This window comes from Lonchura striata, chromosome 12, assembly GCF_046129695.1.
Source record: "Lonchura striata isolate bLonStr1 chromosome 12, bLonStr1.mat, whole genome shotgun sequence".
NCBI lineage: Eukaryota > Metazoa > Chordata > Aves > Passeriformes > Estrildidae > Lonchura > Lonchura striata.
In genome coordinates this window covers 11,316,654-11,334,761 of record NC_134614.1, presented here as the reverse complement: position 1 = coordinate 11,334,761, position 18,108 = coordinate 11,316,654, and the positions used below count along the sequence as shown (strand labels likewise).

At 38.9% G+C, this 18,108-nt stretch overlaps 1 protein-coding gene across 5 annotated transcripts in view; it reads right to left on the bottom strand.

Annotated features, from left to right (window-relative positions):
- Positions 1-17,004: 17,004 nt before the first annotated feature.
- The window catches only part of CACNA2D3 (calcium voltage-gated channel auxiliary subunit alpha2delta 3), a 400,132-nt gene continuing 399,028 nt past the window's right edge, over positions 17,005-18,108 (bottom strand). For all 5 annotated transcript variants that reach the window (XM_021532923.2, XM_021532931.3, XM_021532906.3 and 2 more), the window contains one exon: positions 17,005-17,412. In XM_021532923.2, coding sequence (XP_021388598.2) covers positions 17,320-17,412 — 93 coding nt within the window. In that variant the 3' untranslated portion in view covers positions 17,005-17,319. The remainder of the gene's footprint in view (positions 17,413-18,108) is intronic.

Sequence of the window (18,108 nt, the reverse complement as noted above, 5' to 3'; positions counted from 1 at the left end):
TGTATTTTTTGATTAAGTTTGTTTTATTCATCATTTGTGTCCCTTTCTCATAATGGATTCCTGTCATGGTTTGTCTACAGATTTTTAGGATAAAAGCAAACCAACTACCATATTTTCTTGTGCACAAAGCTTTGTGTCTTGGCCAAAAGCCATTTAAAGAAGGAATACATCAGTTGGAGGCCTTCCTCTCCAGTCTGAATGAGAAATTGCTCCTCATGTTGTCTTTCATCTTTTAAATATGTTCTGATCTGATCTGAGCAGCTGTCTATGTGAGATTTATTCCTCTGCTTGTTCACTGATGTTCTCGTCTATGCTAATAAGTCTTCCTTTGTATGTCTTCAGCATTATCTTCTTAATCAAGTTTATTTTCAGGCCCCATTTCTTGGCTTCCATGGTCCTGTTCCTCAATTAATTCTCGTAGATAGAGTTTTTAGACCAGCATGATATCAGACAATGTAATTTACCTAATTTTTTTTAATATTTGAGTGTTCATTTCTTTCATTATAAATATTTCCTTTACAAAAATGCTATCAAATTCCTGAAAACAGCTTTAAAACAGTAGAATCACATAGTTCTATTTCTCTCTCCCTGTAAATACACACACACGCACATGTATAAATAAGCCTACACAATCTAAACATGTGGTGGATGTTTCACATTACTGTGCTTCCTGGAGATACAGAAGAGTGTAACGTTTTTATGTGCTTTAGCTTTCCAAAGCTCTGAGTTTTGAGTTTTCTTCCAGCCAAAGAGCCATGTTCATGCAGTTCATGAATGCCATGCAGAATAATAGTTGGGTCCTTACTGGTGCTCCAGTAACTCATTAATCATTTGGGTATTATCTGCTACAAAGCACCCACAACAAAATCCTGTCTGTTTTCATTGTTCAACCCAATCACTACAGCTGGCAATTCCTTCAGGAACTATCTTTACACATTTTATTTCTGAGAGAGCCCAACCCTCCCAAGCTTAACAGTTTCTTGTCCAAGGCACCCCTGAAACCGTTTGGAACCCACCACAATTTCCAGTATTAGGGCTCCTTTCTGCCTCCTGGTCCTGCCACATCCTTGGAATTACAGAAAATGCCTGTGATGATCACACAGGGAGAGTCACCGAGACACCAAAGGGACTCCCCAGAGCAACAGGCAATTACTTCACTCAACTGCAGGGCCAGGGGTGGCTAAATAACTATTTCTCCCTGTGGGCACTGCAAAGCTAAAAGGACTTCAAAGAATCAAGATGCTGACTTGTTTCAGCCTACTTCCAATGTAATTTTTCACACTAAAAACACTTCTTGTTCTTCTTGTCTACCTCCTCTCTCCCAAGCAAGACTCGTGTAGGATTTTAGGCAGGGGAGAGGATGGGGAAAGTTCCAGAGCAGCTAACTCAGCCCACCCCTGCCTCAGCTCCACACTGAGGAGATCTCTTCCAGTGTGATCAAAGATTTTCCTACCAAAGGATTGCAGGCTGTAGCATGGTAAACTTACACCTTCTACCTACAGTGCTGAATCCTTGTGGCCATAATTTCCAGTTTCTGAGGACAGGCATTCCCTGCTGAGCACATCTGTGACATTGCAGGCTCACTGACCAGCTTCCCTCAGGCCAACATTTGCTGCTTTTTCCATAATTGTCCTCTATCTCCTTTCAGGCACTCGGCCTCTTTTCCCACATGTTTTAATTCAATGGAAATTGGGTGGGAAATTTGTCTCCACACCCAGGATCCACCAATATCTCTCAAACAATTTAAATTTTATTACCTAATCCTGATTATCAAATGTTTTGCCACTTACCTATGGCTTGCCAGGATTTTGGTCCAACCACAAGGCCCAAATAATGCACCAGGCCTTGGAATGGAAATGAGCTTCTCCCTTTCTTGACTGAAAGTCCTGGCTACTGCCACTAATGCTTGTCACTCCCCTGACATTAATGTGTATGGCATCAAAAATTCTCAGCTTCCAGCAAAAAGCATGCAAGACACTGGTTTTATAAGAGTACAGAACTACATGCTGCTATAACAGAGACCTCCAAAGTATCTTATAAAAAAAGGGAACAAGCTTTTTAAAAGTGGCAGCTACAAGCCAAACACAGTGGGTGGCTTTCACCTATCCTGCTCTAATACCACAGCAGGATTTATGGCAGATCCCCTTTACGGCTGCAGCTCAAGGTGCTGTTCTTCACTTCCACAGTCTGGGAGCTGTGTGCTTTGACATTACCAGCCTGCTTTTCCCTTTGATCTGAGGCTCTAGATCAGGCAGGGCACACAAATCACAGGGGTGTCTGGCTGAGCAGATTAGCAGAAAGCACACCCTGCTCCAGGACTCTGTACCTCACTTGAACCAGCAGCACCACGGCCAAAGCCTGGCCCACGCCCACCTTCTTCTCCCAGGGGGAAAGCAGAGTGTTAGAAATAGTGGTGGAAAAGGGAATTTTGCCTCCACTGAACAGCACAGGGCAGACAGATGTTAATGCTGACGTCCCACTGCATTTCATTATGGGCTTGCTTTGATAGTGTTCAATTACACATATGTGAAAAATAAATAAAACCACATAAGCTTTTGCAGCTCCAGCCAGTGTGTGTCAGGTCCCTTGTTTAGTTTTTTTTTTTTTGTTTTTTTTTTTTTTTTTTTTTTTTTAATTGAAGATGCTTAGGCATTTAATAGTTTGAGACAGAAAGAGGTTCCTCTGTTGGCTTGTGTTCAGGCTCATTTGAATTCAAATCCACATTTTGGAACAAAGAATCCAAAACAAGCCCATATTGAAGTGAAAGGATGCATGAGTGGCTGAGCGTGGCTCTGGAACACATTGTGCAAACAGCCTCAGAGCTGGGCTTGTGCAACACTGCCCTGCCAGGGGGTAAAGCCCCTTGCTAAGTTCGGCTCTGCTCCAGGAGATATTTATGCATGTGCTTAATTTTTACCAAAAAAAAGCTCTTCTACCAAAGCTGATGGAGCTGTGTAAGAATCTGGGCAAACCTAGTTTAGTGCCTGTTGGATGAGGGCCACTGACTCCTACACTGCAATAGGAAGGGAAAAACTTATTTAACAGAGACAGCATTTTCTTTCAGAAAAATGTCTCATTCCTCATCTGCTTTTCCCAATGTTAACAGTCAGGCAGATCTGAATTATGTTTCCCTATTGAAACATGATGCTATTCATATACACTTAAAACTTCATGTAGCTTTGCAGTTCTCAAGTAAGAAAAAATAAAAGAACAGGTAGTCAACAAAAATATAACATTTTCCAGCCTATAAACCTTTTTGCATTAAATTCAGAACTTCACACACTTTAAGTGGAACAGAAACTGCTCGTTTTATTTCTTAATGTTAGATCAAAGCAAACATGTTCGGATTTTAATTTTTCATTTTTAGAAAAAGAAGTTGGTTTATTCCCCTCAAGGAAAAAATATTTTCCATGAAAAGCAAAAGGTTACAACAAAACCATTCTAAAATCTTTTGTCCAAAAATGTTAACCACATCTTAATACAATTTAACAGCTACCCATATTGTTGCACAACTGCCATCACTTATTTCTGTGGCATGAAGTCTTTCCTCAAAATCTAATGTGTCTTTTATCTGTAATGTACATTAAATATTTTTTAAGCAGTAATGCATTATGGCAACTGCTAAAATACAAGCATGTTTAATATGCCGTGACATTTAAAAAGACTACAATTGCTTCTTAGAGAGGTACTGTAATTGTTTTTTGCAGAATTAAACAGGAAATAAAAGGCAAAGTGTACAGTGTATTATACATAAGTGGCCAATCATCAAAATGACCAAGTAAGTTCAGGACTCAGCCGTGTGTTAAACTCAGCAAAGGAAGTGGCATACATTAACTAAGCTTCTGTATTTTATTTTCATTTCAAATCATATTACCAGAGCTGTAAGGGCTTGGGAAAAGAGCCGTCAGTGCACAGTTCTCTAAGAAGCTCTTCAAGCTGTTGAGCCTTGGGAAATCTTCATTAAAGCCCCTTGCTTTTGCTTTTACACAGGTCTCCAACTTGGGTTCAGCAAGTCCCGTCTCACTGTGCCAAATACTTAAGCAGGCATTTCAAAACGAACAGTTTAAAACACCACACTTGAAAGGTACATAGCACATCTCACCCCAAGGGATCCTGAAGCACTTTAAAAAGCTATCAGACTAACTCTGTACCATCTCACAGCAGCCAAATTTCTCCTCCTCTCAGCTTTCCTTCCCTTTGCAAAGCCAGTGGGAGCTGGGCCCTGCTTTTAGGGAGGGAAGATGGAAGTTTGAGAACGGAGCTGAGCTGGTGCCTGGAGAAGGAACGGAGCACAAAGACCCTGCAGAGCAGCCAGGGCAGGCACTGCTCAGCTCAGGAGCAGAGTTAATGCAGAGGTCATTGAAGCCTCTGCATCCACCTCAGGGATTGCTCAGGGGCACCTTCTCTCCAGCCAGCACAAGGTTTCTGTCTGATTCACTTTCCATCACCCAATTTCCATCTGATTTCCCCAATTCAGTACTTGCTGCCTGCAGCACCAGCTGAAATGTGACCAGAAATCTTTCTCTTCTGAATGTGTTCAGTAATTTAGGAGATTTATACACTTTTTTTTTGCTCTCTATGGAGAACAAAGCTCTGTGGATATTTTATGCTACTTTCAGTGGTCAAAATCTAACATTAGAAAATCAGAATTAGAGTTCCAAAAATATCCAAGCCCTCCAGCACTTTTTCCATGCTTAGTAAAGTGTTTGTTCCTGAACAGAGATTGATTTGTTACTATGAAAAAAAAAAATCAAAGGATATTTCCCATAACAGCTAGCTCTCTAAGTGTATATAATTTATATATACAGTTTATTAAACTATTCTATGTACAATTAAAATATAAACAATTCTGAGGGCAAAGGTTATCAGTGCATCTGACAGTATGCCTTTAAATATTTATAGAAATTGTCACAAAGAATGAGAACTTACCCAGAATCTTTCTGTACCTTCTAAACTACCCAGACAGGATTTAAATATTCACATCCTTCCTTAACAACCAGGGATTAGGCCTGTGAGAAGTTCCCCCACCTTCCAACCATCACAGAGCTCCAATTACCATAACACATAATCTCTAAAATTAATAGAAAAGGATGTATTTTGCAAGATGCCCTGAAGATCAGTCAGCACCCTGAGGCATTTCTAGGAAGGGATGACATGAAGAAAGGGTTTACAGACACCTGTCTCCTCTCTATAGAGTGAAAAGGAATGATTTTGCTCATTTTAACTACAAAAGTATGACACTGGAAAGTCATTCTAGCATACAGGATAGTCCAGAGCTGTTTGGATCTTTCTAAATCAAACCTAGTGTCCTTTTAAATTCAGTCTGGAGTTAATAGCTGTAGATTACCAAGCAGCAGGGCCTTGTGCTATTGCACCAGCCTCTATTAACTAGGAGACATCCTTCTTTATCAGTCTGCTCTGCTGAGCTCTGGCCTAATCCAAGCTGCCCTGCAGCCACCTTATCTGGAAGAGGCAAAGGCTCCTGGTCCACATCAGAAACAATTAAGCTCCTTGCTGGGCACAAATCTTACCAAAAAAATTCCTGACTAAGCCTTTTTCAAAAAGGTAGGGAAAAGCCAGGTTGGCAACATAATCTCTTTCCCCTCCACATCTCCACTTCCCCCCACTTCAATCTACAGCTATATTTTCATTTAGATAGGAAAAGTTCCCCTCTGACCTCAGACTTACCCCACGCTGAACTAGGCACAGGCTGCTGCTGGCTGAGCTGGGCACAGTGCTGGTTTAGAGCTGGATGCATCAGCCAGCTGCAAACCTTTCAGGCTCTGCTTCCTAATTTAGGGCTTCACCACACTGGGAAATTTAACAGCATGGCTGTAGTGGCTTAATTATAACTGTTATAATTGGGATATAAATACAACTCTCTATTTGTACATTCCTATAAGGACTATGAATGCTTATCTCTGGTTTAATTTATGTCACTAGGAAAGTTGTGTGAGGAGAAAAATATATCTTTACTTTATAGTAAATATATCCAAAAGGGGAGCAATGCTGGCCAGGACAGTGTAATTACACCTGTGTTTGGTGGTTTGTTTTCACAAACAGGATGGGACTGTTGGGGTCCTTTCCTTGAGCTTTTACTGCAGTATCAGCTTTAATACATGGTTGAGGCAATAGGAAGATGGCAAAAACTCACAATAGGAAGATGGCAAAAACTCACCTACAGCCAGCAGCAGCCAAAGATTTCTTTGTTAAAGACATTTTAAAAAACTTTCTAGCCAATAGCATTTTTCTAAAGCTTACAGACAATTGTTCTATCCACAACAACTGATATGATTGTACCAGTACAACCAAGCCAAAAGGTGCTGCAGCCCTTCCCAGCAGACTCAGGTACAGGTTAACAGGATAAGAAAGCAGAAGGAAGCTCCTGGAGCCCCACCTGACAGTGGACTTGCTGAGGAAATGCCCTTCAGACTTACTGAGACTGTGCACAGGGGATGATGACTGGGAATGTAGATGATATTTAAAATTACAATGGGTGATACAGCTAGCACCAGTTACAAATATTTTGATTTGCCAAAATTATACTTGTGCCAAGTGCCAGCTTTCAATGAGAGCTGACCAAGAGCTCTGCTCAGTCCTGAGTGAGGGAGCAGCCCTTGTAGCAGCTGCCCAGACCTGGCTCAGGGCAGAGAAACGTGCCAGCTGCCCAGAGCTCCTTGGGGACACTCATGTAAAAATAGGAGCTTATGGGGTTTATTTAGGAAGCAGCTCTGATATTTGACTTCCTCAAATTAGGAAGCATCTGCAGTGTGAACCTGGCCTCTCTATTTGTTTCTTTCACTAATAATTTCCTGATGTTTCAGATCCTTATGTACTGACAGGACCCTCCAGGTGCAATTAGTGTTGCTTTGATTTCAGCAGAGATGCACAGAATCTTTTTCACTTCATTGAATACTGAAAAACTTATGAGGCTTTTCATTACAATTTTTAAAGGAACATGTTTAAGCTAACATTTCACTGGGCAATATCTCCTATTTTTCTCATCAGAAAAATTATCAGAAATAATTGCTATATTTTCAAGAGAATTTTGAAGACTATACATGTTTCTTTATAACAAAATGATAACACAAGCAGCATGCCATATCTTAGAAGCTTTCACAATAAAGGAAAAAATTATGTTTTGCTGTCAAATAGCTTAAACTCTGGAGGTTTCACTGCATGCCACTAGATCAAATAGATCTCACCTGATAAAGAGCTGCCTTCTACAGACAGAAAATTAGCCAAACTTTGTTTTCTCAGTAGTGAGTTTTCTGAATCACTTTAAAAGTTGTATTCAAAAGCCATTTGCTTATATTTGCGTAATCTCAGTTGCTCTTGATTGCTAAAATTTAGAACTCCAACTTAAAGCAAATTAATTTCAACCAGACAGAAACCAATTCCACCTGGAACAGGGATACAGGGCCCATGGCATGGGTGAAGATAGAATGACATACTGCTAACTTTGGAAATCCAGGAAATAATCTCCTGAAAACTCAGGAAGATTTACGCCTTTCTAATCCAATCATAATTCACTTCTACAAAACATGCAATGAAATCCACAGAGAATCATCCAAGGAAATTCTTTGAGCAGACATATGGGGAAATTCCTCAGTAAAGGTAAAAGGTCATTTATTAACCTGAGACAACTGAATAAAAAAAAAATAATGATGCTCTCCAATTCTTTTAAGAACTGTCAGTTTCTGAGAACAGTATAGGTGAAAAAGGGTGAAAACATGGCAGCAGCACAGATACAGCTTTTCTTCTTGCCATTGTGCTAACCAAGAGGTTAAATTCACTGCAGTTGAAGAAGTTAGCACAGGGCTGCAGAGCTTAAGAACAGCCAAGAGGGTAAACGTGATTTAAAACCCTGCTAAAAACCCCCCAGCTCCAAGTTGCAGAAGCCCAGAAATGATGAGGTTCCAGTCACCAGTGGCCACTTCAAACAATGCTTGCAGTGGATCACAGAATCAGACCCATATGTACTTTTATTTCCTTCTCAGATTGCTCTGAGTAGGTGTCATTGGTCATTTCCAATCCAGCTTCCACCAAACTCCAGGAAAACAGAAGGAAAAATAGCATTTTGTTAAAGTCAAGGCTCAAGATAAAACCAATGCCTTTTCTTCCCCTGGAACTAAAGGAAAGATGAATTGATAGATAAAGTACTATACTCTATATTGCATTCAAAAAGATAATTTAAAAGTGCACCATGGAATTCAATTACTTTTGATTGGTCCTGCCAAGACACTTCAAGTAGGGCACAAGTGCTAAACAGCACACAATGTAATGCATAAACAGGAACTGAAGCTAATTCTCCCCAACAAATCCTTCAAAAATGCCGAGTGAAAGCAAAGAGACATGAAAAAACATGCTGTCATTTGAGGTTTCTCAATAGATTTTCTTTTCTAATTCTACCCTCCAGTCCATACATTAAACACATCAGAGGCAGCAGGGAGCATAGATGGAATGGAGGGTAGGGAGCAGAGCATGGATAGAGGGAATGCTGTCACACTCTTCAAATTCATCAGGGGACAAGGATTTACATTCTCAGTTGAAGACTGAACCAGAGATTCAAAATAGTTATGCTGTTACTTGAGAAGTCAGCTTGAACTTCATATTCCATGAGTTATGGCACTCCAGTGCATAGGTATAGGCTGGGTTAAGAGGGTGTAATCAGAACCAGAAAGTAAGGATGTGCCTGGATGACATGTTGCTTATCAATACCTGGATAAGGAAAATAATGCTCTTTACAGTATAACTACTTCCCAGAAATATAACATATACAAATATATATACACACATCCCCTATAGCAATGCTAAACTGATCTTTCTGCTTTTAATGGCAGCAGACTATATGAAAACGCCAAAAAGATTCGCTGAGTTCTTTTTCTTCTTCTGTGTGATAGTAGGGCTTGGTGGTTTGTTTGGTGTTTTAGGATTGTTTTTCAAAACTCATGGAAAAAAGTGAGTAGGAATAGAAACACAAAATGGAAGGATTTAAAAGGACCTAGAGCCCTATAAGCAGAAAAGATCCATCATGATAAAACTATGGAGAAGAAACAGATGTGGAGTCCAGTAGTCTCTAAAGACTGGAACAAAGAATGATAGATCAATTTTATATCCATTTGCTTTCTCTTTCCTTCTTCATGAATACTGTGATTGTGCTTCAGTGATTATTCAGCCATTAAAAAAACCCCAAACCTGATCTACTGATATGTTAAAGCATTGTCTGTTTGATAAGCGCCTGTTTTTTCATTTATATGAGTTGCAAATGTCTTCCAGAAGACAGTGCTGGTAATAGAAATTTATGTTTCTAGAAGTTCAGTAACAAATGGGCCAAGATGCTTTTTGGGAGTATTTTGCAATGTTTCACAGTTACTTACTTATGTTAAGGCTTTAAGATTAGTTTAATACTCTCTTCTTCCAGAAAGCAGACTTTTTAGGATATTGCACTTCAGGGCTTACAGGCACCATTCAAGATTTCTCTCTTTGAGAGAAAATGTGACTTCTGATAAGCATGATACATTTACATCCTTTAGGAACTATTTTTCAAACCAGCTTATTTACTTATAGCACTGACTTTAAAATAACAGATACTTCAGATGAAGGACTTTATATACTTCAGCTAAAATTCACTAAAGATATGGAAAAGATACCTGCACCTACAATGCTGTTATTTCCATTAAAAAATGGATAAGACTCTACCAGCACTTGTGAGATATAGGTGATTTTACACTTGATTTCTTATTCTGAATTGAGTTAGATTATCTTGTCTCAGGACACTGCAATTTAATAGGCTGAACATGCAGCTGATAGGTGAAATTCTTTGGAGCCATATCTTCACATTGTTTGCACACAGCTGACTGAAACCTGAACTCCTCAGTTTTATTTCCTGATTTGATCAATGTAGCAGTTCTGGGGCAAAGTATTTACAGCCCAGTCAGGTCAAGTACCAGACTACTCTTACTTCCTGATTGAAACACAAATGCAGAATCTCAAAGGATTCACATCCTGAGCTCTCTGCATTTCCATCTCCCAAACTATAAAAAGAGGACAATACGGTAGAAGAATTCCAGAGGAAATCTCTGTTGAATCAAGACCAAACCAAGCTCAGTGGGCAACTTGTCTTTTTGTTTTCCCATTTTTCAGAATTTATTTGGAATTAACTTCCCTCCCTGTTCCCTTGTCTTCAACTACTTCAGCTTTCAGTCTGTGCTCTCCTTGCTTTTGCTCACTCTTACACAGCAAAAGTGGCTCCTGATCTTTGTCACAAGTATGCACCAAGCTGCCTTCTCTGCAAGTGACTTCTGAGGCACTGCCTGCAGTAATGTGTGTTATATCTTTTTTCATAAAACTTCTCTATACTGAAGCCACGAAAATGATTGAAATTTTTTTGTCCAAAAAAATTTCATTTCACTCTCTAAAACATAAAAAAGCTGAATCTTGTATGCCTTCCCTGTTCATAGCCAGCTTTACCAGTAGGACTACATGAAAGGAAGAATATTTCCAAGAATGTGGCATGAATATTTCTATTGATAGCTACAACAGGACAGGGGGAAAAATGTGTCAGTCTTCCCTTTCAAGAGGCCATAATCTTTCCTCTATGCCTGCCATGCTACAAGGGATTTTTCTTCTTGGGTAAGACTGAGGCAAAAGCTCAGGGAAAGGCAGGGAAAGCAGTATAAAACATAGAATGGTTTTCCTGTTTATTTTACTCAGAGTAGTTAATTTTTTTGAATTAGGCCATCCTCCACTAATCTTAAATCTTTTTGATGCCAATGAAGATAAGGTTGCTGTATTTGGAAAGGAATGGGCAGGACAAATTTCCAGGTTTTCTGCCATGAATATCAGAATGATAAAGCCTTCTTCTCTTGAGTGAAACAGTTAAGAAATTCATGGTTTGTCCTAATCTGAAACAGCATTGCCTTGAGGTCCCAAATGCAGGGCTGAAAATATGCAACAATCTTGGTGTATTAGAAGTTGTAGATCATTTACATGCTTGGCAAGGCAGTTTAAGATCATTGTTTACTGTTAAGAAGTTCTCAAGTGTTTATTGAAAAATTTGTTAAATGTGAAACTTTTAAGTATCTTCTATTAGAAAAAATCCTCCAAGATAGACAGATGCAAATACATAATGACTGCCATATGTCAGAAGGATTTCATGGTTAAAAACCGGACTTAAACAGTGCCCCTCTGAGTTCTCATAAACCCAAGATTTTAAAGCTTTTTTTCTTTTAAATAAAATCTGGAGGTTTTCTGCCAAGAATACTTTTATCAGTGGAAAATAAAAATTCTTGACCTTTCTATATCTTGCAAAATATTTATCTTCCTACAGAGATCTCTGTTTATATCGTTACTAGTGGACCTAAAGGATATTAACTAGATATCCTTTATTAAGTCCATACTTGTATGAATTCAAGTGTATCACATTAACTCCAGGTTTTAAACAGAATTCAAAATACTCTTTGTTTACTGTTTCTCCAGAGGACATCTTTCCTGGGAGTTCTTGAGATTCTCTGGGTTTAGACTTTGAAAGACTGAAGAAGAAAGAGCAGGAAGTATGTCTACTTTAAAGGAAAATGCCTTTCTGAAACCCACAAAGATCTGATGGTGGAGTCTCCATTAGAGTCTTTATGACCAGGTTTCATGTCCTGCTTTTTAAAGTCTGCCAGAGATAATGGAATTACAAATTAATTGTTGCTCTGGCTTGTTTTTGATGCTTAGAAACTAGCAATGAAATAGATTACTTTTTTTCACTAATTATTTCACTCACATCTGTAGACATTAAACAGATGTACCTAAACAGCTCCATTAACTATAACAGATAAAAAAAATATTGTCAGAAACTTGGGATTCTCTCTTAACTATTGCACATATCACAGTTATATCTCAGAGGAAGCATTAGAAGATCCAGGAATGCAGCTGACTCCTTCTAAATTAATTCCCCACCCATATACAGCCCCCAAACAACATGGGAAGATGAAAAATAATATTTCACTTTTCCAGTCAAACCCAACTGACCAATGCCAAATGAATAACAAAGTAAAAAACCAAAACGATTCTGTGTTTTTCAGGATTCATCTGCACATTTGCATGTGCACCCCGAGCATTCTCAGTTAGTTCAGCTACCCCAGCTAGTCCCGACTAGCTTCCTCTATTAAACATTTAGCACTCTGCCTAAGACATTTAAATAGCTGATTCAAAACACTTCTCACCACGAACTGAAATCTGATCTTCCCTTTCTCCTGGAAGTGAAATGCTCTGCATGTTAAAGCTGCAAACTAAATCCTAACATAGTCAAACAAACCCAGCATTAACCACTTGAACTTCTGGTGTTAAGGTTCAAATCTGACTCAGAATTGTCAAGTGTAACCTTTTCTTGCAAGGCTGCTTTAAACACGTATAAGTGCAGTTCAAGACTACATCTGGAATGAAAAAAACAGATTTCCAGCTTGATCTTACAGAGGCCCTACTAGCTGTCAACTCCTTATAACCTCTTGATAAAAGAATTCAAGTAGGAGATAACCAAATTCTGCACTATTTGAATGAACTAGAGCTCAACTCTTCAAAAGCATCTTGGATTTTACAGCACTGTGACTGGAAATTTAGCCTCAGTTCAATTAAAAATAACAAATGACTAGCAATTAACAAGGAAAATATCACAGGAAACATGGTTGCTTTCATGCCACTTATTGTGATATTGCATTGATTTTTTTCCATGTTATTTTGTCAGTCTTGTGTGAATTACCTGAAAATTTCTATGTAGCCAACACACCCCATTTGCTGCCAGAAACTGTTAGCAGCAGAGCACCTGGTGAGGTGTTAGAGGGTAGTGTGACAACAACACAATTATCTGGTTATTTATGCCACAGTGATGAGCAATCAAGTCTGCTTAAACTGTTGAAAAGGAAATTGTCTCAAGATTTTAGCCTCTCATCACTTGGATGGCTGGATCGATCCTCGGTTTGACTGGGTACTCTTAATTAAGACACCATGAGACTTGGGAGAAAATAATCAAAAATGTGTAATGCAAGAACAGTCAATGAGTTCTTCCTACACTGTGCTTTGAAATTCTTCAAAGCATCTGCTAGACAGAACTGTGGACTTCAAAAATAATTTGTACTGAAGAGCAAATAATAAAATAACATTTGCTGAGTTACTCCATTTACTTACTTACCATGGGAAGAAGAGAAAAAGAGCATCACAAGAATAGACTCTGAGTTGGTATATCCAAGTTGTAACATCCAGCTCCAAAAACTGTTCTTGGGAAGAAACATAGGACTGAATCTTGAAGAGGACATAAATCCTCCCAAGTAACTACAGCAAGAATATTGTTATATTGGAAGAAATATGATCTGAGCTTAAGGACCAAAGGCTAAAGACAAGAGAAGAAAATTGTCTTGTGACTGGATTGTGATAAACTCCAGCGAGACGTTCTGGGCTCCATACATGGGAACCATTTCTCTCTCAGTAGATACAGGGGAGTTGGACCTGCCACAGGGAATATGTTGTACACTAGATAAATAACAAGGCAGTCAAATACATGGGGAAGGATTTGAACAAGTAGAAAAAAAGCTGCATATTATTGGGACTATCTGGGGCAGTTCAGGGAAAAGAATAATCAAGTAGGAAAATCAAATATAAATATTTTCCACGGGTGAAAGGTTTTGATGCACTCTTCTGCAGAAAACTTTCCAATTGTGAGTGCCTATTTACATTAAATCTGTACAAGCTGGAATTTCTGAGGCACAGAAAGTCCCAAGATATAAAAGTCCTTGGAGGCCATAAAGAGCTCAAGAAACACATGGAAATAACTGGAGGCTTCCAGCCACAAACCTTCTGTGCCAAACTTCTATTTTGCCTCATGAACTCAAAGGGCTAAAGAGGCCAGTGCCTTGTTCTGGGGCTCCTGCTATCAGAAGAAAACTGAAACAGTCTCTTGAAGCCATTTAGGCAATGAAACAATTACTGCAGCTTTTAATATCTTCTTGCCCTGGGCAGCCACCTGTGTCGCCGAACACACATATTGCAGGGCTGGCCCTGGCAGCAAAACACAGTGGGTCAGGCAGCCTCAGTGTCACAAAAACAATGAGAGGAGATAGCACAGCTGTGGAAACCTGCCTGAGGCTCTCTGGCTTACGTGATTTTAAAGGAGTGTTTGCAGCTCTGACAGTTATGGACAGTTTTCCCACACAAAACTATTAGAAAATGGTGTGTCCATGGCCAGCCCTGAGCCCCCAGACAGCTTTTACTTTATCAAGATTAAAGGAAGAGGAGGCAGCTGGGGCTAATAAGTTGCAAATCAATGCCATTAGCAAAGAAAGTAAAGAAGAAAAAAGATCCGAGCCCTGCAAAAGCTAAAGCTTTTAGCTCTGCCTCTTGCTGTGCAGAAAATTATTGTACAGTTGTCCCAGTTCTCCTCGGATTTGTTCTCAGATTCAGGGAGATAAAAGATACAGAAAATGTCTGAATTTCCTGTTTATTAAAAATATATGTAGCTTACACATATGCAGTTGTATATATACACATGCACACATATTTCTTTTGCTATTTACTGCAATTGACTTTGCATCAGACCTTGCATAATAATTTCAGTATTTAAGAAGAATAGTATCTCAGATTAGTGAGTTAATGGAATTAAATTCCATAACCTTCTATGACCTGCCACGGGCTATGGAATGACAGCATAGACCCAACTTCATGGCATGGCATTTCACACCTTCAGAAGTAATGGCACAGGGACCAGCAAACTCAAACATAGGCAGGAACAACATCAGCATGAGACCAGCTTTTCTGGAAATCTGTTTTAACAGATTCAGTCTGTTTCCCCTGTTGGAGAACTCTGTCCCATGAAACTCATAACCATCATTTCTGTGCTCAGCCCAGGCTGCTCCTGCTGCAGCCATTCCCTCTGGACTGACTGGTGCTCACACACTCCCTGAGTCCCTGGGCCTTGTGTCCATTATTCCAACTGCCTTTATCAACCTGGATTCACACTACACCAGAAACTTCTAAGGAATAGATACAAAATTCAAAAGATAGCTTCAATAAGAGAAATGGCAGCTCATAAAACTGTTTTTACACTTAGCAATTGACTTGGGTTACTCTGTTTCACACAGTGACTTGTTTGGGTACACCAATGCGTTCTGCCTTCATAACTCTGCCTTAGTGTATGAAAATGAACTGTCACATTTCTCTGAGCAATATTCATTTACAAGCCCATATTTAAATCTCTTTCTCAATATTAATTAATACTGTCATAGTCTTGTCACTCCCTGGCTCCTTTGCAATTAAAAAACCACCCACCTCTTCCCAAAATGAACAATGAATTACTATTACAGATTTTCACCTAGCTTCTGTAGAAATACACTTTCTCCATTGATGCATTTCCTTTCTTTGCAAGCAATGATGATTAACACATCAGACAGTTGTATGCAGAGCTTTTCAATAGCTCTAATGAGAAAGATATTTTTTCCCACATTCTACTAACAAGGAAAATCACCTGTATTGTATTGGCTATAACCATTAAATTCCATTACAGAAGAATGTAATCAGATATACAAAAGTGTTATGAGGCTGCAGTGTTGTGAATAATGGAAAATCAGGAGGAGAATAAAAAACTAAAATACTTTATTTATAAAGTATTGACATTAAGTTTTTGCAAGAATGATGGAGGGTAAGGGGGAATGGAGTTCAGAGAAAAACCAAGCAAAGAAGAGCAGGATGTACACGTCAGCCCAAGTGGAGAAAATGCCTTGAGTTCCCAATTTGCTTAGTAAACAAAGCATGTCACAAAGACAACAGTTTGACTGAATGTCAGCTGGAAAATTTTTCCTTAGGGAAGGATTTTGAGACAAATAATAAGTCTATAGGAAAACACTCAAAAAAAAATGAGGAAAAAAAAACCATGAGGAAAAGAAATTTATGAGTACAAAGACCTGCATGGTTTCAGAATCAGAGGAAGTACAAGTGCATTTGAACCCATTAAAGCATTGGAGTAGAAATTTTGTTTTACTAGTTCTTCCCCTTACAAGCTGAGTAGTATTCTTTAAGACAAAGCCCCTCTCAGTGGCCTGGCTCCCCGTTTCCAACCAAGATACACAGCAAATCTGCTTAACATTTATCTAAGGCTGAAAGCAAACTTACACCCAACCAGGAAACTGCAGTCTCCAAGCACCAGATTTAGAGCAGTGGCATTTTATTTTGCATTTAATTGATCATATTGTTAGAAGAACAGGTTATCCTTTGATAAAGGATTCTAGAAAACTCCAAAAACAAACTAAGACTATCATAGCTCAAAGATAAAGATCTTCAGCAAATATATCCACAGCAGGGACTTTGCTGCCAATTGCAAAAGGTATATGCTCATCTTTATTACCTCATTTCCCTTACAAAGTAAGGCCTGGAATAAAAACTTACTGGTCTGCATCTTTGCCTACCAACAGGGACACTCAGTGAAAATCAATAATGGGTTCTGCTGACACAGATGTCACAAGTCTGATTTTCTCTGCTTATCACTTTCCTCATTACGAGCTTCTCATGTCTGACATGAGATCAGAACACCAGCAGAACAGTGTCACCCCTTGATCTGGGCTATTCCACGTATCTTCCTATTCCTATAGATGAAAAGTATTTGATTTTTGCCATCTGCGAATCAACCAATTTGACCCAAAGCTTGCCTAAGTCAGAAGGCTTTAATAAGGCTTTGACTCACTTTCTAAATGAAGGTAAGATATTTTATGGCTATTTCCAGAAAACCAAACCTTCTTTATAATTCAGCACCATATATTACCTGCTCAGCTTCATACACACACAGGTGTTTCCTTAACTTGTTAGTAAAAGCTATTCTGCCTTATTCTAAAAGCCAAGTCTCCATTTTCTTCTCTGATTTTTTTTTTTCAGAAAGAGGCTAAAAGCATAATAAAATATCATCCATTTATTTTATTTTCTTCCCATCATTCATTATTTGAACAAATATATTAGCATACTTAAAATACACTCTGAAACTGTGATTTTAATATACTTTATTGAAAAAAGTACACAGTTTAAATTGTTTCAATGCGACAAAGCAATGGTCACCTCTATCTACCAAGTCCTTTTTTGATGAATCATGACTGCCATATGCCAAATTCACATCTGCACAACTTGCAAAGTAAAAAGATAAATCTTTTTTCAACATATCTTTAAGAATTTATATCACCAACAGTTTAAAATCATGAAATGCTGATGCTCTGACTATATATCATGTCCTCTATGTTGCACCTTTTCCCAGTTCACAGTTTATCCATATTTTAGCATGCCAGTTGAACACATCAGTCAATGTCACCTGGAGAAAATCATCAATAGCAGAGGAAGAAGAACAAGAGAAGGTTTAGCACTAAGGCCTGAGACACCGCCACATTCTCTTGCATTTTCCTAAAGAAAATAAAAGAACAACAAAGGAAAATAAATACAAGCCACTGCAGTCAGTTATGACACCTGTTTTTAGCAAACATAAGCATAAGACCACTGATGCAAACAACAAAGCTCATAAATAGAATATACTCAGGAAGTAATACAAGTACACATTTTGAGTTGAACAAATTTAGGTTCTAGACTGAAACCTGAAACACCAAGCACTACACCATCCCCTCCACTTTATACTTTAGGTCTTGTTCTACATTGCATTATATCAGCAGAGGCAGAAATTAAAGTTACTCCAGAGTAAAAAGGATGTTTATGCTGTACAAGCCACTGGAATCACATCCTGGTCTCTGTCAGCTCTCCCTGGCACTGTGTGAGAGCATTGTGCAGAACACAGAGCAGTAAATGCATGTAGTGGAGGGGTCACTATCCCTCCCAAGCAATAATTTGTGTGAGCAGAATGACTACAACATGACAGGTATGGTTACTGAAGCTAATTACTGAAGCAAACATTAAGAGCATAAAGTTCCCAGGCATCTCTAACAAGGAGTCCTGTGGTCACTGCTTGAGCCAGAGCAAGTTCTCAGGTATTCCTGGCAGCCAGTGCTCACACCCTACCACACTCTCTGACATGATAAAAAGCAGCAACTCAAGGTGTTGTCTACAAGTGTACAAAAAAGACTTGTAGCACTGACAATATCCCTCACT